Source organism: Pituophis catenifer, unplaced genomic scaffold (assembly GCF_029215685.1).
Source record: "Pituophis catenifer annectens isolate HBS135680 unplaced genomic scaffold, rPitCat1.0.hap2 SCAF_3, whole genome shotgun sequence".
NCBI lineage: Eukaryota > Metazoa > Chordata > Lepidosauria > Squamata > Colubridae > Pituophis > Pituophis catenifer.
The window spans coordinates 358793-384772 of NW_027256883.1; the positions used below are offsets into that span (position 1 = coordinate 358793).

The 25980-nt window shown below is 55.0% G+C and overlaps 1 protein-coding gene across 3 annotated transcripts in view; it reads right to left on the bottom strand.

The window, feature by feature from the left end:
* Positions 1-387: 387 nt before the first annotated feature.
* Positions 388-25980, bottom strand: part of PLEC (plectin) — an 87704-nt gene continuing 62111 nt past the window's right edge. For all 3 annotated transcript variants that reach the window (XM_070940168.1, XM_070940169.1, XM_070940170.1), the window contains 23 exons: positions 25706-25799; positions 25443-25597; positions 24851-25151; positions 24629-24706; positions 24280-24441; positions 24086-24190; positions 23826-23921; positions 23509-23634; positions 23260-23412; positions 23009-23163; positions 22680-22806; positions 21116-21299; positions 20774-20931; positions 20322-20500; positions 16770-16908; positions 16298-16654; positions 15421-15504; positions 15205-15309; positions 14791-14889; positions 10347-13727; positions 2239-9195; positions 1606-1731; positions 388-1252 (listed from right to left, as the gene is read on the bottom strand). In XM_070940168.1, coding sequence (XP_070796269.1) covers positions 2869-9195; positions 10347-13727; positions 14791-14889; positions 15205-15309; positions 15421-15504; positions 16298-16654; positions 16770-16908; positions 20322-20500; positions 20774-20931; positions 21116-21299; positions 22680-22806; positions 23009-23163; positions 23260-23412; positions 23509-23634; positions 23826-23921; positions 24086-24190; positions 24280-24441; positions 24629-24706; positions 24851-25151; positions 25443-25597; positions 25706-25799 — 12565 coding nt within the window. In that variant the 3' untranslated portion in view covers positions 388-1252; positions 1606-1731; positions 2239-2868. The remainder of the gene's footprint in view (positions 1253-1605; positions 1732-2238; positions 9196-10346; positions 13728-14790; positions 14890-15204; positions 15310-15420; positions 15505-16297; positions 16655-16769; positions 16909-20321; positions 20501-20773; positions 20932-21115; positions 21300-22679; positions 22807-23008; positions 23164-23259; positions 23413-23508; positions 23635-23825; positions 23922-24085; positions 24191-24279; positions 24442-24628; positions 24707-24850; positions 25152-25442; positions 25598-25705; positions 25800-25980) is intronic.

Consider the following 25980-nt stretch of genomic DNA (forward strand, 5'->3'; position numbering starts at 1 on the left):
CTTCTGAAAAGCCTGAGAGCCATAAAAAGGGGGCAGGGGAGGGGATGCAGAGGGCTGGGAATTGCAGAGCACAAGAGGCCGGACCCTGCTTTTCCCAGCAGCGAGACCCCCAAGCGACCCTTCCCTTAGAAAGCTGTGCCCAGAAAGCCTCTGTTGGCAGCCAAGGGGCACTTTTCAAAGAGTTGGGGTGTGTGTGTGAGGCCAGAGGCCTAGGATCTCATGCCAGTTTAAAATGTTCTGCCTGAAAAGGGTGCAAACACGCTCGCCGTCCCAGGTCACATTGCAGGAACTGCTCCATTGCACAACTTTGAATGTTCCACCCTGTGCTGCTGGCTCAGGGCCAAGAGAGGACCAGGAAGTGGGAGGGGAACAAAGCACACAAAGCCATTTCATTGAATCGCCTTTACTGCTCTCCCAGCCGAGGGGCTCTACTGCAGGCTTTTACAAACACTTCAAGCTATTTACAGTCAGGGTGTAGTGTTTTCCTGCCCCCACCCACTCGAGAGGAATCTGGAAAGTCTAATCTGGAACAAGGTGAGCCCTGGGCACAGGGGAGAAGAAATGGACAGGGGCTTCCCCAAGTAAACACAGCATGCAAAAACAAAACGGCAGCTGGCAATGAGGATGAGAGACAAATGCCAGGGATGGGATGGCTGGATCCAGACGCAAATGAGAAGCTGTTGGAGGAGGCTGGGGGGAGGGGCTGCCTTTTCCACCTGAATGGGGGAACGGGGGGGGGGGGGCGGGGGGCAAGGGGCGGGAGACATCTGTGCACGGAGGGCCCTGGCTCTGGGTGAAAACGCTCCCTCTCGGTTGGCACAGCTCTGCCTCGAGAGGGACCTCTGCCTGCAGAGACCAGGCAGTGCAGGCTCCCTGAGATGGCTGGAGGCTGCTGTGTGTGTGTGTGTGTGGCAAAGACAGGCAGGGGCTGCTCTCAGCATGGCCACTGCAGCCTTTCCAGGCCAGCCTCCTGCTGACAGCACAAGGATGGTTGCTAGCCAGGCCCGGCAGGCAGGCAAGCCTTGCCAAGACAGTCCTGGGACTCCAGGGTGGAGAATCGCCCCACCCAAGGAGCAGAGGAGCGGCTGGCTCGCTGGTGATGGGTGGAAGGGTCAGCCTTAGGGAGCTGCCCTCTCTTGGCCACTGCTAACTAGTCCACGCTGGTGGGCTGCAAAGGGAAGTGGCGGGAGGCTCAACCCGGGGCACGAGATCCACGGCAGCCAGGAAGGACTTGGGATGACATCCAGCAACACTAAAACAAAGTCAAGAAAGAAACAGGATGGGATGAGACAGAAGAAACCACAAATGAGATGATGCTATCAAACCAAGTGGGGGTGGGGATGACAGCTGCCCTCACTCCACAGACACCCCCCCTCCAGCTGCTGCCCTTCTCCATCTCCTCCTCCCGGGAGGCCGGAAAGGAAGAAGCACAGACAAGCAGCAGGCCGGAACCTGGTAAGTGGTGGGACACTGGGCAGGTGTGACCACCTGCAGCAAGGCCTCCTTCCTAGCCTCACAACCTTCAGTGTTTCACCTCCAGCTCACCAGAAATAGAACACGGGGGGGGGGGGGGGAGTCCAGGAGGGGCCCTGGGTCCCCAGTTACCTCTTGAGGAGCCGACTGATGCGGATCTCCCGGGTGGCTGATGTTGGATTTGCTAGCTCCGGAGAACCAGCCGAGGAGTTCCCGCAGGATCAAGGGGTCTTCTTTGGCAGGCCTAGAAGAAACAGTCTGAGAGAAAGAGCAGACGCTATGAATGAGCAGCCGGGTGAGGGGGAGCAAAATCTGGGGGGAAGGATCAATAGCTTTCATCAAGCTGCTTCCTTATCAAAAGACCCTCCCCAGATGCATGCCATCATGGTAGAATGCCACACAGGAGCATACTCCCCCTCCTGAAAGCAGAGAGCCACACCTCCTGGATCTTACAGCCATCCCCCTGCAGGGGCAGTACCCCAGAGAGATGGGTCTGAAGGCTGCCCCCTTAAACTGTGCTCCCAACCACCCACAAGGCCAGTCAGGCCCCTGGTGCTTCCCAGCCAAGACTGCCTGCCGCATGCAGTACCCCACACCCTGCTAAGCTTCCCAGGAGACAGAGCAATAGAGCGGAGCGCAGAGGAGGGTCAGGGTCTGCAGAGCCAGGGAGCGTGAGAGGCAGCCGTGGAGGAGAGGCAGCAGAGGAGCGGCAGCGGTGGGCTCCTCCGAGGGGCAGCAGCAGCACAGCAGGGTCCCTGCACTTACGGTCCAAATGCAGAGTCGCCCAGGTGTGGAGGGCAGCCAGCGAGGTCGGTGGAGCAACGCCCAGGAGAGTCCTGTGCCCGTCCCTTGGTGGAAGGCCAGCGAAGAGAGCAGCCGAGGGCACGGTGGAGGGAGCCAGGAGGGCAGATATGTGGGAGATGCTCCCGCCAGCCAATCTTCATGGAGGCACAGACAGCCTTTGCATAGGCAGGTGATCTGGAGGCACCACAGTAAGGATGAGTGAAGAAGAGGATGGCTGAAAGGGTTGGTGCCAAACTGTGACAGTAGCCTGGCATGGGTGAGGGCAGGGTGGGGAGGAAAGGAGCAGGTTCCAGGGGGCATGAAGCAGCGTGGGAAGCACTGATGCGCCTGCATTCTCTCTCTCTCTCTCAATATACAAATACTGTCAGAACCATCATATATATTAATATATTAGTGTAGTCTTTTTGGTTAAAGTTTAGGCACTGCTTTGGAAGGGAACTCTGTGTTTTAAAAAAGAGCAACAGTAGTAGTAATAAAAATATTGGTAGAATTAGCCGGTAGCTTGATCACATGCAGAGCGAAAGGAAGGCCATGTTATCTCAGCTTGGGAAGGGTGAGGGGAAGGGAGGGAGATGGGGCAGGGAGGGCCCTTTAGGCTACAGGCAGCTGTTTTCCAGGCAGTTCAAGAGGGGGACAATTTCCTTTCCACTCATAGTTCCCCTCTGGATGGGCCAGGGTGCCACGGAGGTCAGCTGCATCTGTGCTGCTGCTGGTGGGGCCTGGTGCATATCTGCGGCCATAACTTGACGAACTGTAGGAGGAGGAAGAGAAGGAGACGGAGAAGCCAGAGCCAGTGGCATCAAAACTTCCTCGCCTGGAGCCTGATCTGGAACCTGTTCGTGAACCTGACCGGGAGCCAGAGGTGGAACCAGAGCCGCTGACATTGTAAGGACTGTAATAGCCTTTGCTAGATTGCGAGGAGGCTTCCAGGAGACGGAGGCCCGTCCCTTCTTCAATCATGCTCCTGTCCATCGCGTCCTTGTAGGAGATCTTCAGCTTGGTTTTGGGACAGGTCAAGTACTTGGAATAAGTGTTGACGTCCCGAAGTTTCTGGGCAGTGCGTGCATCAACGGTGTTCTTCTGTAAGGCCTCATCGAGCGAGACCCGTCCAGGCACCTCCGGCTCAATCAGCCCACCGGTCAGATACTGGACTTCCAGGAACCGCTGGCCGGCCTCATAGTACAGCCAGCCCTTCTTTAAGGCTTGGGCAGCAGACATCTTGGTCTTGGTCCTTGGATCCTCAAAGCCGTAGAAAGCCTTTTGAGCAAGGTTGATTCTGTCTACCATGATCTTGTCCACCAGGCTCTTATTAACAGCATCTGCAACAGGGAATTTCTCCCCTGAACCCGGGTCGATGATCCCACCTGTGCAGGCCTGGGCCTCCAGCAGCCTCTGGCCTGTAATGTTATCCACAAGGTTACGGCGCATGGCTTCCGTAATGGATACTTTTTCCAGGGTATCTGTGTCCAAGATGCCAGCAATCGGGCCAGTCTCTTCGGTGGGATCGCTCCAAGAGGTCAGCTGGGGTCTGGCATGAGCAGGACTTACGGAATAGGAAGAGGAGGAGCCCACGGAGGAAGACCTGGATCGGAATCCACTTACATTGCCAGACAACATGTCTGCAAACTCCGTAATGGACAAGGTCCCTGAGCGATACTGGTCCAGGGCAGACTGGTCTATCAGGCCTTTGGCCAGGGCGTCATCTATGTCGTACTGCCGCCCTGACCTCCGGTCAATGATCATGGACTTGACCACCCCATCAGAGGAGGAGATGGTGATTTCCTCCCACTCACACTCTTGTTCCGAGAGCTCCAGGTAGGTCTGGTGGTCAATGAGGCCTTTGCGATAGGCTTCATACACGGACATTTCCTTTCCGGTCTCTGGGTCCACAATCACCACCCTGCGCTTGCGGACAGAGGATTTGGAGGAGGTCTTCCTTTCCCGCTTCTTCTCTTTCAGAGGCAGGAGGCACAGCCCAGTCTCGGGGTCAGTGATACACCTTTCCATCAGTTGCAGATAAGTCAGGTTTTCCTCGGTGTTTGGGTCAAAGAACCCCTTGGTGTCATCACTTGGGTCCAGGAGGATTTCATTCATTTCCTCGTCAAAAAGGCCCCTCTTGTATGCCACTTCTACCGGCAAGCGATGGCTCTCCTCGGGATCAATAATGCCTCCTGTAGCAATTTGAGCTTCTAGCAATCGGATTCCATGATCTTTCAGGATCAACCCTTTCTTCATGGCTTGGAAAAGGGATATTATCTTGCCAGAGTAAGGGTCCTTGTAACCTATCACTGCCCGCTCAGCTGAAATCAACTTATCTTTGAACTCTGGGCCTACAATGCCCATGCGCACTGCCTCCTCCACAGTTAGCTTGAGACCCTTGATGGGGTCAATGACATAGCCGGTGGCCGCCTGGGCCTCCAGCAACTCAAAAGCTGTCCCTGGCCGGAGAATGCCTTTCTTCATGGCTTGATATACAGACAACCTTTCCTTGGTTGAGTCCATGTAGACTCCAGCAATACAGCTGGTGCCCTCTAAGAACTGCTGCAACTTTTTAGAGACCTCTTCCACTGAGGTTAGGCCTTCCTGGAGTCGCTGGGCAGTGGCTTCATCCATGACTTTTGATCGTACCAACTCCTCCACTGTGATTTGCTTCCTCAGCCCCCTGAAAGTCAGCTTCCGAGTGTCACAGAGGGATAGCAGAAGGCAGCCTGTATTCTCATCCTTCTTACATCGCTTGAGGATCTGAGCGTAGCTGAGCTTTTCATCTGTGGAGGGGTCTGTGTAGCTGCGGATCTCACTGGGCTCAGAAAGTCTGTCAAAGGTCTCTCGATTGAAGTAACCACGTTGGTAGGCAATTTCTATGGGCAAGTGAAAGCCCAGGTATGGGTCTATAATTCCTCCTGTGGCCAACTGGGCATCTAGCAATCTGAGGGCTTCTTCAGATGGGATGAGGTCCTTCTTCATGGCTTGGAAGAGAGAGATTTTCTGCTCGCTGTAAGGATCTCGGTAGCCTGTCACAGCTCTTTCGGCAGATAGAAGTCGATCATGCATTTCTGGGCCCACCAGCCCTTTCCTCACTGCCTCATCTACTGTAAGTCTGTCGTTCTTCATAGAGTCAATAATGAAGCCAGTGGCAGCCTGGGCTTCCAGCAAGGACCGAGCAACTTCGTGGCTAATCAGTCCCTTTTTGAGGGCCTGGTAGATGCTGAGCTTCTGCTTGCTGGAGGGAATGTAGATGCCAGCAATACAGCCAGTGCCATAGAGGTATTTCCAGGTGGTCTCGATCTCCAGAATCTCTTGGATGGTCTTGGAGCCCTGCTTCAGTGCATTAAATATCTCCAGAGAGATGATCCTGGCCTCGTAGAGGTCTTCAGCAGTGATGCGACGCCTAATGTAATCATAGGAGGTGACGTCTTGCTGGCGGACAATCTCTGTTTTCTCTATAATCTCAATGATGATGATGATCATGCGTTCCTTCGTCAGGTTGCCTAAACGGAACTCTTCCATCAATTTTTTACGTTGCTCTTCAGGGAGGAGATTTGAGTTCATAATTTCCCAGAGGGACATGGAGGAGCCAGCAAGCTCTCCTGTTGGAATGTCAATTTGGGTTTCTTCAAACATCTTCTTGGTTTCTGCCTCCGTGTACACTTGAGTTCTCTCCACCACCGCTGGCCGTTCGGGCTGCTTCAAAGGCAGGAGACAAAGGCCAGTCTCGGGGTCCTCAATGCATCTCTCTTTCAGCTGCAAGTAGGTAATATTCTCCTGGGTGTTGGGGTCAATGAAGCCCCGGGTATCATCTGAGGGATCTGAGAGAGTTTGGTTGATCTCTTCATCCAAGTAGCCTCGCTTGTAGGCCACTTCCACAGGAACACGGTGGCTGTGCACGGGGTCAATAATGCCTCCTGTGGCAATCTGGGCCTCCAGCAGGCGGACAGCATGCTCCCTGACAATCAGCCCCTTTTTCATAGCCTCAAAAAGGGAGATGGTATTTCCAGAATAAGGGTCTCTGTAGCCAGTGACGGCCTTCTCAGCAGAGAGCAGCTTTTCGTGTAGCTCTGGTCCCACAAGGCCAGCTTTCACCGCTTCGTTGACGTGCAACCTCTGATTCCTTATTGCGTCCACCATAAACCCAGTGGCTGCCTGGGCCTCCAGCAGGACAGTTGCTGTGCTGGGCAGGAGCAGATTCTTCCTCAGCGCCTGGTAGATGTTCAGCTTCTCCTTGCTTTTTTCGACATAGATTCCGGCAATGCAGTCGCTCCCTTTCAGGTATCTCTTCACCACATCCACTTCGGCAATGTCCTTCACTGCCTTCTTTCCTGACTCGAGCTGTTCGAACTGCTGCTTGCTGATGACCTTGGACTCAAGCAGTTCGCTAGCAGGCACTGGTGCTCGCAGGCCACTGAAGGTCAACTTTTCTTGTTTCTTGGTCTCGCTCTCTTCAATAATTGTGATAATTATCTTAATGACCTTCTCAATGGTGACTTTGCCAGTCTTGAACTGCCGTATCAGCTCTCTCTGCTGCTCTTCAGTGAAATATTCTGAGTGGATCAGCTCCCAGACTGTCATTGTCTTGCCCTTTTGGCTGCCGGCAGGAACTTCAACTGTGGCCTTATCAAAGGATTCTTTGATAGCACTATCCGAGTAGAGCTCCTCCTGATGACGCCGTATGGCCTCGTCTGAAAGGCACAGCAGGTAGAGGCCTGTCTGCTTATCCACTTGGCACCTCTGCAGCAGCTGAGCATAAGTGAGGTTTTCTTGGGCATTGGGGTCATAGTACAGCTTGACCTCGTTGGCCGGATCAGACAAGGCCTTGTTCATTTCTTTGCTGAAATAGCCCTGTTTGCAGGCAACTTCGAGTGGAAGGCGATGGCTGTGCACAGGATCAATGATGCCTCCAGTGGCAAGCTGAGCATCTAAGAGCCGGAGCCCGGTGTCCTTAGGGATGAGATCTTTCTTCAGCGCTTGGAAAACGGAGACCACCTGCCCCATGTACGGATCCTTATAGCCGATTACAGCTCTCTCTGCAGAGAGCAGCTTCTCGTGAAGCTCAGGCCCCACCATTCCTGCTCGGACCGCTTCATCCACAGGAAGCTTTTCATTCCTCACGGGGTCAATGACATGCCCAGTTCCAGCCTGGGCCTCCAGAAGGATCAGGGCCGCCTTGGGTTTCAACAGGTTTCTTTTCATTGCATCTGCAAGAAGTAACTTTTGGCCTGTTGACTCTACCAAGATGCCCGCAATGGTGCCAGTACCTTCCAGGTATCTTTTAATGGCATCCATATTGGCGACCTCCTTTACTGTCTTCTTGCCTTGGTGCAACTGATTGTAGAGTTCTTTGTTGAGGATTTTGCTCTCCAGCAACTTGGCCGCCGGCACTGCAGCCCGGAGGCCTTCAAAGCAGAGTTGGCTTTTCTTCTCACTCTCTTCAACAACAGTAATTATGATCTTAATTATCTTCTCCACAGTAATCTTTCCAGTCTTGTACTGACGCAGGAGCTCCCGCTTCTGCTCCTCAGTGAAATACTCGGAGTTGATGATCTCCCAGATGGTCACGGTCTTTCCCTGGAATCTGCCAAAGGGAGGAGAGACGGTGGCTTTCCTGAACACGTCCTTGGCCTCTTGATCGGTACAGACCAGTTCCTGTCCTCTGGCTGCTTTGTCTGTCAGTGACAGGAATATTAGCCCGGTCTCGGGGTCAGTCACGCACCTTTCCATCAGCTGCAGGTAAGTCAAGTTTTCCTGGGTATTGGGATCAAAGAAGCCCTTGGTGTCATCTGTGGGGTCCAAGAGGACCCGTTGCATCTCCTGATCAAAATAGCCTCGCTTGAATGCGATGTCCACAGGTAGGCGGTGGCTGTTGACAGGGTCGATGATGCCGCCAGTGGCAATCTGGGCCTCCAGGAGCCGAATCCCATGGTCTTTAACAATGAGGTCTTTGGTCATTGCCTGGAAGAGGGAGATCTTTTCACCTGTGTAGGGATCCTTGTATCCAGTTACCGCCCGCTCTGCAGACAGCAATTTATTGTGCAGCTCAGGCCCAACCACGCCTTCCTTTACTGCCTCACTGACAGACATCCTCTTGTTCCTCAGGGGGTCTATCATGAAGCCGGAAGCTGCCTGCGCTTCCAGCAGGATGAGGGCCGTGCCTGGGCTGAGGAGCTGCTGCTTCATGGCCTGGTAGATGCTCATCTTCTCATTGGTGGGCTTGATCAGGAGCCCCGCGATGCTACTGCTGCTGCCTTGCAGGTACTTCCTGATCTCCTGCATCTGGGATAGCTCCTGCACGGACACTCTCCCGTGCACCAGATTCTCCCAGGTTTCTGGGCTCAGGATGCCAGCCTCTGCCAGCTTCTTGGCAGGAACCTTCTGTCGGATGCCATCAAACGCCAACTCAGGTTCACCATTTTGAGAGACACCGTCAAGCATGTCTTGGCCGTTAGGCAGAGCCGTTACTGCAGACACGGCTGCCTCCTGAGGAAGGTCATCGGTCTGGATCATGATTTCTCGGGTTTGAGCAAGGGCAGCCTGTTGCTCCTCCTGCAGCTGCCTCAGTTTCTCCCGGAGTTTTTGGTTTTCCTCAGCTAGAAGTTTCTCCTGCTGCTGACGCTGCTTCTCCAACTGCTGGAGCTCCTCCTGCTTGCGACGGACACTCTTCTCTGCTTCAGCCTGCTTCTCCTGGGCATCCCTGAGGGTGGCTTCCAGCTCCTCCTTCTCCTGCTCCATCTGCTTCTGCTGATGTTCCTGCTCAGCCTTCAGGCTTTGAGCTTTCTTGACCTCCTCCTGGAAGAGGCTCTCCAGCTTGGCCTTTTCTTCCTCCACAAATCTCTCCTTCTGCAGAAGGACGTCCTTCTCGGACAGGAAGGTCTGCTGAAGCAACTGCGTCTCCTGGCGGAGCTGCTCTTTCTGAGCAGTCTGCATCTGGATTGGGAAGAAAACAAAGTGCATCAGCCAGAGGGTAAAGGAGGAGAAAGGGGGGGGTCAAATCTAAAAGGCAGCGGTCACAGAAACAGAAGATAGGGCTGTTTTCGTCTCATTTTATAAAACACTGCCCTGTTCCTTCGGCATCAGAGGGACTCTCTATGGACTGAGTCTGAAAGGAGCTTTCCCAGAGGAGAAAACTGGTGAAATGAGGAGTTGGTTGGGCGACTTGTCTCCAAGTCCATCCATGGCCAATTCATAGAACCACTTCCGTTTGAAGTCTCAGAACAAGAAATCCCTCTTATATCTTTGCACAACCACCCTTACTGGGCCAGTTGCTGCCACCTGCGTGGGGTCACCCTCCACACCTGAAAGAGAGCTCTGTCATTTTTGCCCACTTGTGGCAGAGATCTTTGGAAGTCCTCCCCTAGGAACCCTCCCAAAAGGTCCCGTGGGATCCTCCCCAGACCAATCCCAGGAAGGCATTGCCTGTTGATGGGGCAACACTCCATCCCCTCAGCTGCCTTCCCTCCCGCCCTCCCTCTTCTCAGTTGCCATTCCCAGACTTTCAAACAGACTTTGACAGAAAGAGTAAGAAGCAGTTGTTGGAACAGGGAGACTCCAGAAGAGCCTCTGTGGTTTGCACGCTCTATTTCAACAGCACACAAAATCAGTTCACCTAATGTTCTCCTTTGCTTTCTTGATGTGCCATCTTGGCTTGGGAGTATACAACCAGCCACTTCCTAAAATACAACTTACCATGACAGTCATCTAACAGAGGACACTTGGTCATCAGTACTGACTTGCAAGCAGCAGGGAACGTCTTCTGAACCCTATCAGGGAAGCAAGAACCTCTCCTCCTTCCTTCTCTCCTTCCTCCCCTCCCAAGCCATTGAGTGAGACCGGTCGATGCTCACACAAACACACAGCCTGGATTCTTGAGTAGGGCAGGCTCTTGGGGCGGGAGTGGCGGGGGAGCATGGTCCACTGCATCTGCACTGCTACCATATCCACCCCGTGGAGTGGCACCCCTCTCTCTTGCCTGAAGCCTCCTCAGCCAGGGGGCTGTGGACTAATCGACTGGCTGGGGCTGATGGGCATTGCTCAACCTGGGAGGGAGGGGATGTGGGGAACCACAACAGAGCAGGTACCTCTTCCGCCTTCTGCTGCAGCAGCTGGGCTTCCCGCTTCAGCTTCTCTTTCTCCATCTCCATCTCAGCAATAGCCTTCCTTAGCCTGTTGGCGTCTTGATCGCTTTGCTGCCTCTGGATCTCTAAGGTCTGCACCAGGGTCACCTTCTCTTGAGTGGACAGCTCCATCTGGTGCAGCTTCCCGCTGATCTCTTCAGCCTGCTTCCTGAACCGCCTGGCCTCTTCCTCTGCCTTCGCCTGGGCCAGGCTCAGCTCCGTGACTTGCAGCTTTAGCCGCTCGGCCTCAGCTGTGATCTGCAGCTGCCGCTTACGCTCGGCCTCCAGTGTCTTCTGGAAGCCCTCCGTCTCCTCCTCCAGCCGCAGCCGGATCTGCTCCTTGTCCTCCTGCAGTTTCCGGGCATGCTCCTGAGCCAGGTCCTTCTGCTTCTGCAGCACCTCAGCCTCGGCCTTCAGCTGGGTGGCTTCCTGGATTGCCTGCATCTTCTCTCTCAGGATCTTTTCCGCCAGCGCCCGCTGTTGGACCAGATCCTCTTCTGCCAGCTTGCGCATGCGGGCGGCCTCCTGGGCTTCCACGCTCAGCCGGGCAGCTTCCTCCGCCACCTGCTTCATCTTCTCAGCTTCCTCGGTGAGGATCTTCTGCATGTTGTCCTTGTCCTTCATGATGAGCAACTTGTTCTCCTCCTCAATGCGGATTTTCAATTTGATCAGCTCCTCCATTTGGACCTTTACCTTGAACAGCTCTTCCTCTGCTTGGACCTTCTGCTTCATGGCTTCTGTCACCTCCTCCTTCAGCCGCTGCTGCTCCTCCTCCAAGAGGCTCTTCTGATGGTCCGTCTCCTCTAGCCGCAGCTTGACCTTGGTCAGCTCCTGCTCCACCTGGGCCTTTTGCCGCAGTGTCTGCTCTGCAAACTTTTTGTGCTTCTCCATCTCCGTGTCAGCCACCTGCTTCTGCTTAAGGGCTGCCTGTTCAGCCTGGGCTCGCCTGGCTGCCTCCAGCTCTGCCTCCTTGCGGAGCTTCTCCGCATCCTCCTGGGCCCTGGCTTTGACTTGGGCCTCCTCCTCAGCTCGCTGCTTCATGCGCTCGGCCTCGTCCACCAGTTGCCGGGACAAGGTGGCCTCTTGCTCTGCCTTGAGGCGGGCAAACTCTGCTTCCTCAGCTGCTCTCTTAGCTTTCTCGGCCTCCTCCTTCAGTCTGTCCAGGATGGACTGCTCCTGCTGTCTGGTCTGCAGCAACTCCTGCTCCTTCTGACGCACCAGGGCCAGGTGAGCGGCCTCTTCAGCTGCAATCTTCTTCTGGGCCGCCTCCTGGGCCAGCAGGATCTGCTTCTCCGACTGGCTTTCCGCCAACTCCTTCTGCTTCTTGGCTTCCTCCACCTTGGCCTTCAGGCGCTGCACCTCCTCCAGAGCAGCTTTGCGCTGCCTGGCAGCTTCCTGCTCAGCAGCCAGGGTCTTCTGGAGCTTCGCTTCGGCCTCTTTGCGGCGGTTCTCCTCTTCCAGGGCCACCTGCCGCAGCTTCTCACCTTCTTGCTCCGCTAGCTCTTTACTCCGCTGAATCTCCTCTGCACTCTGCCTGATCTTGCTGAGCTCCAGCTCCAGGTCTGTCTTGCCCACAGAGGCTTTCTCAAAGTTGATCTTGAGGATGCGAATTTCCTCCTCAATGATGCGCCGCTGCTTTAGGGTTTCGTTGACGACGGTCTTCTGCCTCTCTAGCTCACTCTCAGAGGACTTCTTCAGCTGTGCAATCTTCTCCTCGATGTCGTGCTTGTGCTGGGCCGCCTGCTCCTCCAGGACCCTCCGCTGGTAAGCCTCGTCCTCTGCTAGCCGCCTCAGCCGCTCGTTTTCGGCCTCCTTCTCCTTCAGGGAAATTTCCGCTTCCGCCTTGAGGCGTGATGCCTCGTTGATGGCTGCCAGTTTCTCTTTGAGGATCCGCTCAGCCTCTGCTCGCTGCCGAGCAGCCTCCTCCTCGGCCAGCTGCCGTTGCCTCTTGGCTTCCTCAGAGAGGGCGCGCAGGCGACCTGCTTCCTCCGCCACCTCCCGCAACTTGGCAGCTTCATCCTCCAAGATCTGCTTGGACTTCTCGCTGGCAGAGCGTGACTCCTCCTCGGTCCTGGCCTTGCTTTCCAGCAGGAGCTCCATTTCAGCCCGTAGTTTGGCCAGCTCCTCCTCCAGCTCCCTACGCTTATGGACGGCCTCATTGACCTCACTCTTGAGGCGGAAGAACTCTTCCTCCAGCAGCAGCCGCTGCTGCTCCCTGTTCTCCATCTCTGACTTCAGGCGGATCAGTTCCTGCTCAGCCATGAACTTCTGCTGGGCTGTGCCCTCGGCCAGCTTCCGCTGCTTCTCCAGCTCCTCCTCGGCCAGCTCCTTCTGACGCAGGGCTGACTCCTCTGCCTTGGTCCGCTTCCGGGCTTCGCGCTCGGCGTCCTCCTTCTGCTTCTCTGCCTCCTCCTGGGCCAGGGACTTCTTGTGTGCTACCTCCTCTGCCTGCAGTCGGAGTCGGAGTGCCTCATTGGCTTTCTGCTGCCACTTTTCCAGCTCCTTCTCAGCCTCCTCCTTGGCCCGTTCAGCTTCCAGCTGCTGTGTCCTCAGGTGCTCAGCCTCCTCCTGGAGGTAGGTGAGTGTGACGTGCTCCTGCTTCAGGGTCAGCTCCAGCTGGGCCGTCTTCTCGGCAAAGGAGAGGCGCCGGCTCTGCAGGTCTGCCTCAGCGCTCTTCTGGGCTGCCTCACGCGCGACCTGGATCTGCCGTTCCTTCTCCAGCTCCGCCTGCTTCATCTGGCGCTCAGCCTCCTCGGCCTGTGCGCGGAGCTGCTGCAGGTCCTCCAGGGCCTTCTGCTTCTCCTGCGCTGCTCGCTGCTCTGCCTGCACCTTCTCCTGCAGCTGCTCTTCTGCCTCCCGCTTCTTTTGGGCCTCATCCTTGACCTGCCTGCGCAGGCGCTCAGCCTCCTCCTGGGCGACTTTCTTCTGGCGCTCAGCTTCCTCCGCCCGGGCCCTCAGGGCCTGCAGCTCCCCTTCCGCCCCGGCCTTCTGCTTCTGCGTGGCTTCCAGCTGCAAGCGGATGATATGGATTTCCTCTTCCACTTTCCTGCGGCTGATCTCCACTTCCTCGATCAACTTCTGCTTGGTCAGGATCTGCCTGTCTGAGCTGAGCTTCATCTGCAGCAGCTCCTCCTGGATGTTCTGCTTCTGCTGCTCAGCGTCCACGGCTGCCTCTTGCCGTCGGCTGACCTCCTCCTGCATGCGCTGCTGCAGCTCCCTGGCTTCCTCCTCAGCCTGAGCCTTGGCCTTGGCGTGGGCCTCGGCCAGCTGCCTCTGCTTCTGCAGCTGGGCCTCCACCTCCGCCAAACGCTTCCGCTCTGCCTCCTTCAGCTGCTCCGCTGCTTTCTATGGGGAGGGGGCAGAGAGGAGGGGAGGGGAGAGAGAGAAAGATCACAAGAGCAGATGGGAGGGCCAGTCTTGGGGTGGGGGCAAGGGGCAGCAGGCAAGGAAGCAGGCAGACCCACATACTGAGAAAGAGGATGGAAGCACCAACGGATGGGTGGACGCCAGAGACAAGCAAACCCAAGACCAACGAGCCACAAGAGCACACCTCCACCATGCGCAATGCGCTGCCACCACACAGTGGAACGTCCAGGAGACCGGGAGTCCGAAAGCTTAGGGGTTGGGGGTGATCCAGCCTAGGGTCACGTGAGGGCAACGACCACACTACAAGAGCGACCGTGGGGATGGTGCTGTTTCACAAAGGCCCCCCTCCCCTGTTCTTAGCACGCAAGGCCAGCACCCGCCCTACAAGCCCCACCTAGGAGACTGTAGAGAGTCAGGACGGAGGCAGGTGACCATTCAAACACATCCAGGCCAGGCAGCACACCAAGCGGGCTGGAGACCTTACAAGCTGGCAGATCGAGGTGACCCAGCAGACCTACCCCCCGCTCCTCCATATCCTTCCCTCTCACCCAGTGGGCCCTCCACTCCCCACCCCCAGTTGTGTGATCAGTGCAGGGCCACTGGGGAGGGGGAGTGCAAAGGTGGGGGAACATGCAGATGCAAGGAGTACCTGGTAGAAAAGTTGCTGCTGAGGTTAACCCTTCCTTAGAGCCCAACCAACACCAACCTGCCCCGAGCAAGCCCAGGCAAAGGAGCTTGGCTTCCGAAGGGCAGAAACCAAGAGTTAGAAAGGGGAGGAGACCACAGCAAAATGGAGGAAAAGGGGGCAGGGAGGGGAGCCCCAGAAGCAGCCCCAGACAGAGCAGAAGAGCAAGCACTGCAGTCAATCTTCCTGCAGGGCAATGATGCCCACGCAGCCAGGCTCCCGCGTGGGGCCACAAACTGCCCAGGGGAGGGTCAGGGAAGAGGAACAGCCAGCCGGGAGGGAGCAGCCCCCCCGCCCGCCCCCCCCCATCCATCCAGAGGCAGCCAAGCCATGCTGGGCCCACCCTGGATCCCTTACCTCCTCTTCCTCCAGCCGCCGAAGAGTCTCTGTAATGAACCTGATGTACTGGCTGGTCAGCGTGGTCAGCTCACTGTATTGAGTTCTCAGATCAACATACTGCAAGGCCAAAAGAGGGGGGAGGCTCAAATCAGCCCTGATGGCCTCTTCCTTCCAAGCAGAGGAATGCCTTCAGAAGCCCTCGGGCAAAGTTGGGGACAGTTGACACAAGTGCAGCAGCTCAAGCGCTCCCACATTCTGCAGCACCCTCATCTCAAGAGAAGCTGCTGCTGCCATCCCAGAACAAGAGCGCCCAGCAGCGCCCTTTCTCCCCACCGGGCTAGGATGATAGGAAAAGGCTTTCCTTCTAGAACCTCTGTCCCTACTCCCAGCGCCCACCACCACCACCAGTCCCGCCCAGGGATGCCCCCTCACCTCCTGGATGATGTTGTCCGAGGCAGACTGCACTTTAGGCTTCTTGGCTGGAGAAGAGACGGGCTCCACCTGGGCTTTGTAGGTGACCAGTTGAAGCTCATAATCCTTCAAGGGAAAGAGGGGTTGGCTGCTGTGGGAGCCCCCTGAGCCCGGGGAGGAGGGGGGGGCGGCCTGCAGAGCCCGCCCCTTGAGCAGGCCCAGCTCACCGCCACGCACCTTGATGGCATCAATGTACTGCTTGGCCAAGCGGTGGCTCTCTTCCACCTTCTCCCAGTTCTGTTCACATTCTTCCAGGAGTTTCTGGGGAAGGAGAGTCAGAAGGAATAAGCGCCCCCCCCCCTCAAGGCCCACAGCACAGGGAGGGCCCACGGCTCAAGAAGAGGCCGCCTTGGAGGGAGGTTCTGTGCAGAGGAGTCTCAGAGGAATCTACCCAGCACCCCTTCCCCCCTCCCCCGAATGCAGCCCCAGGGCGCTGAGGTAGGGTCGCAGGGAAGCTCAGGGGCCGGAGACAAGGCAGAGGGGCTTCTGCCAAAGGGAAGAGTGGGTCTTTGAACCGGAACTCTGCCAGCATCCAAGGAACCCCGGTCATTGGGAAGACCCATCGCTCCCCCTTCTCAGATAGCTGTGTATAGCTGAAAAATTCAGGCCATTTATTTGTTAAACGGCATAAATTCTTCAGCTATACACAATTACTAAAACCTCTTTGTGGGCTGCACTCAAGCTACCCCTCCGTTTAGAAATGCAAGTCAGACCCAGGCCTGATCTGATGGGACGCCAGGTCTACCCCCCCACCCCCACCCAACGGTGAAATCCACTTACCTCTGCTACGGATTCGGGAACGGGAGCGCATGGGACCGTGCATCTTCTGCACATACGCAGATGGTAAAAAAACGGGACGTAATGATGTCCCGGTGGGTGGGCGGAGCTACCGGTTTGGTGAGCTGGATAGAACCGGGGGGGGGGGATTTTACCGCTGCTACTCCTCCACCCCCGGCCCTGGAGGCCTCCTCTCAGCCCTGCTAGCTGAGGGGGCTTCAAGGGGGCTTCTGCCGTTTGCCACAGCCAGGTCCACTCTCCTCTCGGCCGACCTCACCTTCTCTTGCAGCAGCTGCTCCTTCACCTGCTGGCTGCTGGTGACGGGCACAGCCTGGAGGCTCTCCTGGCGTTGGCGGGCATCCTGGATCCACTCCATCAGCCAGCTGTAGCTGTTGCGGTAGTAGCGCAACTGGCGTCCCAGCTGGTCCAGTTCCCGCTGTCGCAGGTCGATCTGGGCCAGGATAGCCTGCCAGCGGTCGAGGAGCTGCTGCACGCGATCCCGGTAGCGGTCCAAGTCCAGATCCCTCTCACTGTGGCTTCTTACCATCCTCTCATTCACCTCACTGGCCTTGGCCAGGTCTGCTTCTAGGGCACTGAAGACTGGCTGGTGCCCTTCAACCTGCCCACGCAGCCTCTGCAGGACAAAGACAGAGGAAGGGTGGGGAGTCAGGGTTGTGCGAGCCCTTCCGAGCCACAGGCGGCCCAAAGGTTCCCCCCCCCCACCGGCAGCTCTGGGTCTGGCTGGTCACCTTGAGTTCTGCCTTGGTAGCCTCAACAGCCTTGAGGTCAGATGGCACAGCCTGGACATCTTTGAGCTGCTCTTCGTAGCTCTGGACCAGCCCCTCAGCCCCCTGGGTGCTACGGATGACCAGGTTGATGGTCTTCAACCTGCAGGAGAGGTGGATCGACTCAAGACATGGCAGCTGGACAAGGTTGCCCATTCAACACAACAACATTCAATGGAGGGAAAAGTAAGATTTGATACTTAGGCAAGAAAAACCAAATGTCCAGGTACAGGTTAGATGAAACCTGGCTGAATAGCACTAACTGCAAGAAGGATCTTGGAGTCTTAGTGGACAATCACCTAAAATATGAGGAAGCCATGTATGGCAGCAGCCAAGAAAGCCAATGCAATCCTAGGTTGCATTAGCAGAGGGATAGAATCAAGAGCATGTTAAGTACTAATACCACTTTATAAAGCCTTAGTAAAACTGCACTTAGAATACTACATCATCCAGTTTTGGTCACCATACTATAAAAAAGATGCTGAGACTCTAGAAAGAGTGCAGAGAAGAGCAACTAAGGTGATTGAAGGCCTAGAGGCTAAAATATATGAAGAACGGTTGCAGGAATTGGGTATGTCCAGTCTAGTGAAAAGAAGGACTATTATTAATGGAAGTTTGACGACAGAGTTTAAAATTGAAAAAGGAACAAGACAGGGATGTCCGTTGTCCCCACTTTTATTTATTTTAACATTGGAAGTCTTGCTAAATACAATACGGGACTCAAAAATTCTGAAAGGCATAGTGATAAGGCAAGAGGATTATAGAATAAAGGCATTTGCAGATGATCTGGTTGTTACCCTATCACAACCAATGGAATCAACAATCCTGATGAACGACATTATACAAGACTATGGTAGAGTTTCAGGTTTTAGACTGAATTCAAAAAAGACTAAAATGATAGTTAAGAATATGACACAAGATCGTAAACATGAGCTTGAAAGGAGGGCAGGTTTTGAAATTGTACCTAAGGTAAAATATCTTGGAGTTCAGGTTGCAGAATCAAATATGAAATTGTTTCAAAATAATTATGAGGTGTTGTGGCGAGAGGTTCAGAAAGACATGGAGACTTGGAAAAAGCTGCAACTGTCTTTACTTGGAAGAATAGCAGCAGTTAAGATGAATATTTTGCCAAGATTTCTGTTTTTGTTTCAAATGATTCCGGTGCTTAAAAGTGATAAACAATTGAAAGTCTGGCAGTCTGGCGTGAATAAGTTTGTCTGGAACGAGAAAAAGCCGAGAGTGAAATTGAAAATTATGCAAGATGTTCCAGAAAGAGGAGGTCTTAAACTCCCAAACCTACAGTTATATTATGATGCAGCAGCTTTAACTTTAACAAGCGATTGGTTTGGAAATAAGAAGGCTGGAATATTGAATGCAGAAAGTTTTGATCTTGAATTTGGATGGCATGCTTACTTATTTTATGATGATAAAGTTGATAAAGTATTTAAAAGTCATATACTCAGAGATTCTTTGATGAGAGTTTGGAAGAAGCACCGACTCAAATGGGATTATAAAATACCGCTATGGCTGGATCTTGGTCATACCTTGTGGAATACAAATATAATGTCACTCGGGGGGGTTTTATACAAAGAGGTTCTTTTTACAGATGCGGGCAGATGGCAGCTGAAGACATTGCAGACACTGTTGGACGAAGGGATTAATTTAACCTGGTTACAATATAATCAATTACAATTGAGATGGAAAGAGGACCAAAAAACTGGTATTATATTGCATGAGGAAGAATTAGTTAGACATATAAGAGAGAAAGGTCCAATGCATATTAAAAGGCTTTATAATGTTTTGTTAGAAAGGGATTCAGAAACTGAATTAGTTAAAGATTGTATGATTAAGTGGGCACAAAATTTTGAAGAACCAGTGATGTTGGAAACATGGGAAAAAATTTGGGTTCAGAATGTTAAGTTCACACAGTCGCAGAATTTGAGGGAAAATTTTTATAAAATGTTTTATAGATGGCATTTGGATCCTAAAAAGTTGTCATGTATGTACCCTAATGTTCAGCCAAAATGTTGGAGATGCGAATGTTTGGATGCTACGTATTATCATGTATGGTGGACCTGTAGGAAAGTTAAGGCTTTTTGGATAAAAATTTGGTGGGTCATGCAGAATGTTTTGAAGAAAAAAATTCAATTTTCTCCACAATTGTTTTTATTGGGTATAGTTAAGGGTTTTACACGGGGTGAAATAAAACTAATATTGTATATGATAACAGCAGCAAGATTGTTGATAGGTAAATATTGGAAGAATGAAGCTTTGCCTACTATCGAGGAATGGACTTTGAAGATGGCTAGTTTTTGCAGAGATGGCGAAGATTTCAGCGTATTTAAAAGATTGTTCACAAGAGACTTATGAATGGGAATGGAAAAGGTGGATAGAATATGTTCAGAACAAATACCAAACTAGAAAGTATCAAATAGCTTTTATTTGAAAATAATGTATTAGAAATATTTTAATGTAAAGAGACAAAGAGGAAAAATTATATAGGGGGAGGGATGGGTTCAGGTTTATATATTAGTGTTATTAGTTATGAGTATGTAATAGGGAAGTCTGGGGGGGGGAGGGTTAGGGAGGGTTAGGGAGGATGGGAAGTTTGGGGAGGGAGGTGGGGGGGTGAAAAAAGGGGTGAAAATGTAATTGTAAAACTTTTGCAATAAAAAAAAAAAAAAAGAAGGACTAGTGACATGATAGCAGTCCTCCAGTATTTGAGGGGCTGCTCCAAAGAAGAGGGGGTCAAGCTGTTCTCCAAAGCACCGGAAGGCAGGACAAGAAACAATGGATGGAAACTAGAGGAGAGAAGCAATCTGGAACTAAGGAGAAATTTCCTGCCGGTCAGAACAATTTAACCAGTGGAACAAATTGCCTCCAGAAGTTGTGGATGCTCCAACACTGCAGGCTTTGAAGAAGAGACTGAACAGCCACTTCTCCAGAATAGTAGAGGGGGTTGGACTAGGAGACCTCCAAGGTTCCTTCCAACTCTGCTATTCTCTTATTCTTTGGTCTCCAAAGCATATAAGAATTAGCCTACATCATCTTTAAAATACCAAAGCGGGGAGCAGAAACATAGAAATGGCCACTTCAAAATCTTCAAAAACTGAAAACGGAGTTAGCTGGATGTCCAAAGGATGTTGAGACTCAGAAAGAGCAATCCCTAACCTGGAGGGCTTTAACCGCAAAGCCCCTGGGCTGCGAGGCACACGAAGGGAGCAAGCTGCCAGCACTAACTTCACCCCTGTCCCTCAGCAGAGGGCTGGGGGGCCGATAGGAGTTACCTCAGCAGGATATGAGAGCAGAGGGCACCTCTGGAAGGTGGGGAGCTGGATCGGGGGGCCTCCAGGATGACCTGATTCCCCAGGCCAGCAGGATCTCAGAGTCGCTGCTGCTGAGTTTGTAATAAGAACAAGGGTGGCCAAATCCAGTGCCCACCCTCCTCCCTCCCTCCCTCCCTCTCTTTGTCCTCATGGCCGAGCAAGTTCAGGCCTGGTGCTAAGGATCACCTACTTCTCCAAGAAAATGCTGGAGAGGCTGTACACCTGGCCCATCTTCTGCAGCGTGATATCCAGCTCGGAGTGCAGCAGGGGGGCCGAACCGGCCTGCTCTGGCTGAGCCAGGACCTGCTCCGTCTGGGCGCTCACTTTGCCCAAACTCTTCTGGAGGGTTTCCAGCTCCAGGTGGATCTCCTGAGGGGAGGGAAGGGGAGGGGAGCAGTGTCAGGGACCCAGGCCAGGAAGCCCCAAGTACAGACCTAAACCCCTTCTCCTGGGGAAAGGAGAGCGTCCCTGTCCCGTTTCAAGATGGGAAGGCAGGAAGCAGCTCTGTGGCCAGAGCAGTGGAGCCTCTGCTTCCCCCTCCCTGGACTGTGTCTGGGGCAGGACAAGAGTCTCCTGTGTCCCAGAGGAGATTCCATCAGCTTCTGCAGCTGTGCCGATCTCAATGCCAAAGGGAAGCCATACCTGCTGGTCGCTAATGCGCTGCGCACATTCCTTAACGGGGTCTTGGTCAAGCGGAGAACGGATTTTGTGTATGGTGCGGGACTCGCAGCCTTCGAGCTGCAGGCGGATGTCCTTCAGCTGGGAGATGAAGTTCCTGCACAGCGACTCCTCCTGTTCCCCTGCCACCCCACAAACCAAGCCTGGGGTTAACGGACCTCAGCACCGCTTGTGGCTACAGGTCAGTCAAGAGGGGAGCAAGGATGGGTTCCCAAGACCACCCAGGGAGCCCGTGGGGGGGGGGGGAGAGGCCCGGCCTGAAATCAAAGCGCAGACTCAAGGCTTGCCAAGGGCCCCAGACTTTACCTTTCTCCAACCCGCGCAGCAGCATCTCGTACTTCTGGGTGCAGACGGTGTAATCGCGCTCTGCTTGCAGCCGGTCGTCTGGATGGAAGTTCTGGGAGTCCTGGCTGTCGCGCAGGAACTCCTGGTAGTGGGTCTCCAGGCTGCGCAGCGTCTGCCGGTAATCCTCGGGGGGCATCGTCCGAAACTGCAAAATACATGTCTTGTTGTGGGGAGTCCAAGAGAACATCAGCCGAACCAGCTGAGGTTCGTCCCTCAAGATCTCCGCAGGGCAACCTTCGAGCCTGGGCTGATCACCAACACAGCTCTCTCTGCAAGAGGCACCCTGGGCAGAGCTATACCCTGCCTGACAGATGGGGGAGACCTGGGGGTCCCTCGGCCCACACCAAGCAGTGAAGCTCAGGGGGCTGCAAGGGCTTCAAGGTGTTGGTTATCACCTTTAAAGTGCTCCATGGCATAGGACCTAGTTATCTTCGAGACCGCCTGCTGCTACCGATGACCTCCCAGCGACCCGTGCGCTCCCACAGAGAGGGCCTCCTCAGGGTGCCATCAGCCAAACAATGTAGGCTGGTGACCCCCAGGGGGAGGGCCTTCTCTGTGGGGGCACCTACCCTCTGGAACCAACTGCCCCCAGAGATAAGGAGAATCCAAGACCTCAGTGCCTTCTGCCGTGCCCTTAAAACCCTCTTTTTTCAGCAAGCCGGGCTGGTTTAACTTTTTTTCTTAATTTTTTAAATGTTTTAAATGGGTTTGTTATTGTTCTTAAATTACGGGGCCAAATTTAGATATATTCTTTTAATACTATTTTAATGTTTGTAATTTATATTTTTATTCGGCTGTACACCGTATATAAATTGGATATAAATAAAATAAATAAATAAATAAAAAGGGCTGGCAAGGATGCAGCTGCTGTCCCGTCTGACCTACCCTGCCTTACATCCTGAGCTCTACCTGGGCTGCTTTGAAGAGGCAGGAGATGCCCAGATGGGACAGTGCAAAGCCCCAAAGGCCGATGGGGCTGACTCAGCTGAACCCTCTCCACCAACTGCACTGCCCCCAGCACGATTCAAAGGAGCTGGTCCTCTCCGTAAAGCTAAACCCTCTAAGGCCCCCTTTGCCTACGACCCGCCCACCCTTCAGACCGAGCGGCCACTCTTCCCCTTCCCTGAGAAGCGCACCCCACCCAAACCCCTCAATCTGCAGATGGCCTTGCTGGTGGGGGCTCCATGGGTTGTGGCCCTGGTGTCCCAGCCTTTTGGAGGGGCTTCTGCTCCTTCCCTCTTTCTTGGACACCGCTTGGGAGTTCAATAGTCAGGAAGGGTCCCTCAGAAGGGCCACGAACAACGATAAAGAACCCTCCAGGCACCCCCAGACTTGTACCCTCTTCCCAAGAGGGGACATCATCACACAGCTGCTGGTTCCCCCTTTGGGCAACTCCTGCCCATCCCCTCCAGCCAGCCCAAGGGATGCCGAGCCGGGCAGGGCAAGCCCTGCAGACCGTTCCTGGGGGTGGGGAGGTGTCTGCTGCTGGCCTGGGCCAGGGAGAGGGAGAGAATCTGGGTCTTACAATGAGGAGGGACCAGGTCTGGATCTGCTGGGTCTCCCGCTGCAGGTACTGCCAGGAGAGCAGGCTCTTCATGTTGATGTGCAGCTGGTGCCAAGTGCTGAGCAGCTTCTGGTGCACCGTCTCCAGCCTAAAGGGACATGGGAGGGGGAGGTCAGGGCGGAGGCTGCCTCTCTCCAGGCTGGCTGGGGGAAGGGGAACAAAGCCAGGCTTGGAGCTCCTGCCTGTCCCCAGAGCTGGGGGCGGAAGTGGGGGCAGTGGGGCGCAATGGCCTGCTGAAGAAGGGAGGAAGCCTTTACTGCCACCCCAGAGTCCAGGTAAGAAGCACGTACCTCCCAACGGCTTCCAGGGCCTCCTTGTTGGGTGGGGGGATCAGGAAACAGATGGAGGGGGCCAGGGACTCCTTCCCGGCTGCATTCAAGACCTTCCACTTGTAGGGCTGGGCGTTGCTGAGGAGGGTGCAGTGATCCCCCTTGTGCACAGTGATCTGGGGGTGGAAAGGGAGGGCAGCTCAGCTGATGCCACCAGAGGCAGCCCCCCTTCCCTCCCCCGCCGCTGTGCCTTGGCCCCCCTCCTCACTCACCTCTACTTGCTTGTAGTCACAGACCGCCTGGAGGGGCAGCCGTCCCCTAACCGGGGGGCTTGCGCTGCGGGGCTTCAGCTGGACAATGGTCTTGGCCCGGTTGGCCAGCCCAGCCAGGTGACTCTGGTACTGTGTGAGATGGTCTTTCTCCTCCTGAAGTGGGGTGGGTGGGAGGCAGGAAGCAGCCCCGTTAAGTGAGGGGGAAGGAAGGCTGTTGGGTCAAGGGGAGGGGGCCAGTCCCACCCTCACCAGGGAGTCCTGCAGCAGGTCCTCTAAGCGAGTCACGGTGATGGACCGGTCGCAGGTGAACTTCTTCTTCATCGTTTCCTGAGTCTTGTGCAGAAACTCCTCTGCTTCCTTTATGTCAGAAAAGAACTGGGGGGAGGGGGAGGAAGAGGATGGAGAGGGTGCTGATTGACACAGAGTCCTCTGGGGTTCTGTGCCCACCCACGCCCATCGCCAGAGGGAGCCAGAAGGATGAAGGCCGGCCGGTTCCTGCCAGAGTCCTGCTTTTCTGCTCGGCTGCTAGAGACTGTGCACCCTCCCCCTCCCTTCCTGAGGACTACCTGGAAGTAGCTGCTGTTCTCCTTCAGGTGAGCCTCAATGCAGCAGCACAGTTGCAGCAGCCAGCTCCACTGAGTCTGCAGGGCTGCCTGGAAGGCCTGCAGGGGGAAGCAAAGCAGAGTGGGCGGGGAAGACAGCAGACCCTTCCCACACTCCTGGGTGCCCACTTGGGGGGGCAGTGGGCAAGGGCCTGGAATAGTCATCTGATGAGGGCTCCTCGTGATGCAGCCATGACTGCTGGCATTCCCCCCACCCCACCCACCTCCACCGTCTGCCTGGCTGGGTGATCCTCCCGCAGCAGCCGGTCGCCTGTGTTTTGGATCTCCTTGACCCGCCGCTCCCGCAGCTCCAGGTCTCTCATCAGGCCCTAGAGGGTGGCAGAGCACAGATCTGGGGGTCAGCTGGGGCCTGGCAGCTGGGCTCTTCACTTGGGGCCAGAGGGAGGGTGACTTTTACCGAGTAGCTCTCCTTTTTTGCAGCCATGTTGCTGTTACGCTCACTCCAGTCGTAATTCACCTCCTCTTCCTCCTTCTCATTCAGCCACATCAGCTCTTTGGTGGCCGCAGCCACAAACGCCTGGAGGCTCTCCAGGTGCCGCAACCGGGCCTTGGATGAACTCTGCAAGACACAGATCACGGTGGCTCAGCCCAGCACTGAGAGGAGCCTGTCCGCCGGTCAAGGGATAGTGTCCGGGGCAAAGAGCGCCAGGGCACCCAATACCGCTGCATCCCCAAGGGGGAGGAGAAGCGAGGTCTCTGCCTGCACCCCCTCTGCTGCCCTGACCGTCCCCCGGCCATCTGCTCACCAGCAGCTTCTCGTACTGCACGTCCAGCTTGCTGAGGTAGTCCCGGTATGAGGTCTGTGGACCAGGAGAGAGTTGGGCCTACAGGGAGCAAAGGAGAGCCATGAAACCACTACTAGGCAGACATGGCAGCCCCCTCCTTCAACAAGCCTTGCTGGGAGGCTGGCATTCTCGGACCTCCATGCCTGGCACACACACACACACACACACACACATCCTGTATACCTCATCCGCCCGGGCTCGCTCAATCTTGGGGCGGAACTCCTCAATGGAGCGGTGCAGTCCGCGGTGGCTGCCGAGCTGCGACTCCACCGTAGGCAGGTCCACACCCCATTCGGCTGCGTTGAGGCGGGCCTGGTTCTCTTCCACCCAGGTCAGCAGATCTTGCAGGTAGCGTAGGGTGACATCATCCAACTCTGGCCGCGGGCGCTGTGTGACCGGTACGGACACTTGGACTGTCCCAGATTTCAGGCGCAAGTTGTACTCAGTACGGATGGCCACAAGGCGCTCGTGCAGGCGGTAAACCCTGCAGGGGGGGAGGGAATGCTGTGCTACAGATGTGGGTCCCTGCAGGGAAGACAGCAGCCAGAGCTCCCCACTTCCAGGCCCAGTGAGAGTGGCTGCAGCTGCTCCTGCAGAGGGAAACTCCCACCACCAGAGGGCAGTACACAGAAAACTTGCTGGCAACGGGGGTTTTTCTGAGGGGCAGAGGAGGGCTCTAAGCCTCTAACTTCATGGCATCAGCTCTCCCATGTAAAGACAACCCCCTCCCCCCCCACCCTGTGTGAGGAGAAGGGATGGAAGGAGCATTACTGACCTGCGATACATCTGCTCGCCCTGGGGGTGGCGCCCATCCTTGAGGGCTTGCACATCATTGAAGAGCAAGCGGATCATGGCCTCGGCCTTGTCCAAGTCCCGCTCAATCTCCACCAAGTGCTGTGATGCTTTGCCTGCATTCAGCAGGCGGATGTCCTGCAGGAGGGGAACCAAGGACCCTGAGCCTGGCAGAGCACCAGGTCAGACCCTCCCACCCACTCCTGGTCCCAGGGTCCAGCAGAAGCAGAACAGAGCGCCCCTCACCGACTGCAGCAGGGTGTCCGCCTGGTTGAGCTGCTCCTCACAGAGGCCGGACTCCATCTGGAGTTTGCTGACGATGCGCTGCAGCCGTTCCAACCTAGGAAGGCAGGAGGGGAGCGAGAGAGAAATGAACGAGGGCCCCGGCCAGCTCCCTCCACTCCACTGGGGCTCAGCTCTCGTCCCTCCTGGGCCAGGGGAGGGCAGCCTAGCTGTCCCAGGCTGTCTTGGCTCACACTGCCTGTTCGCCCAGATGCTTCCTGAAGAATACAGCGGGGGGG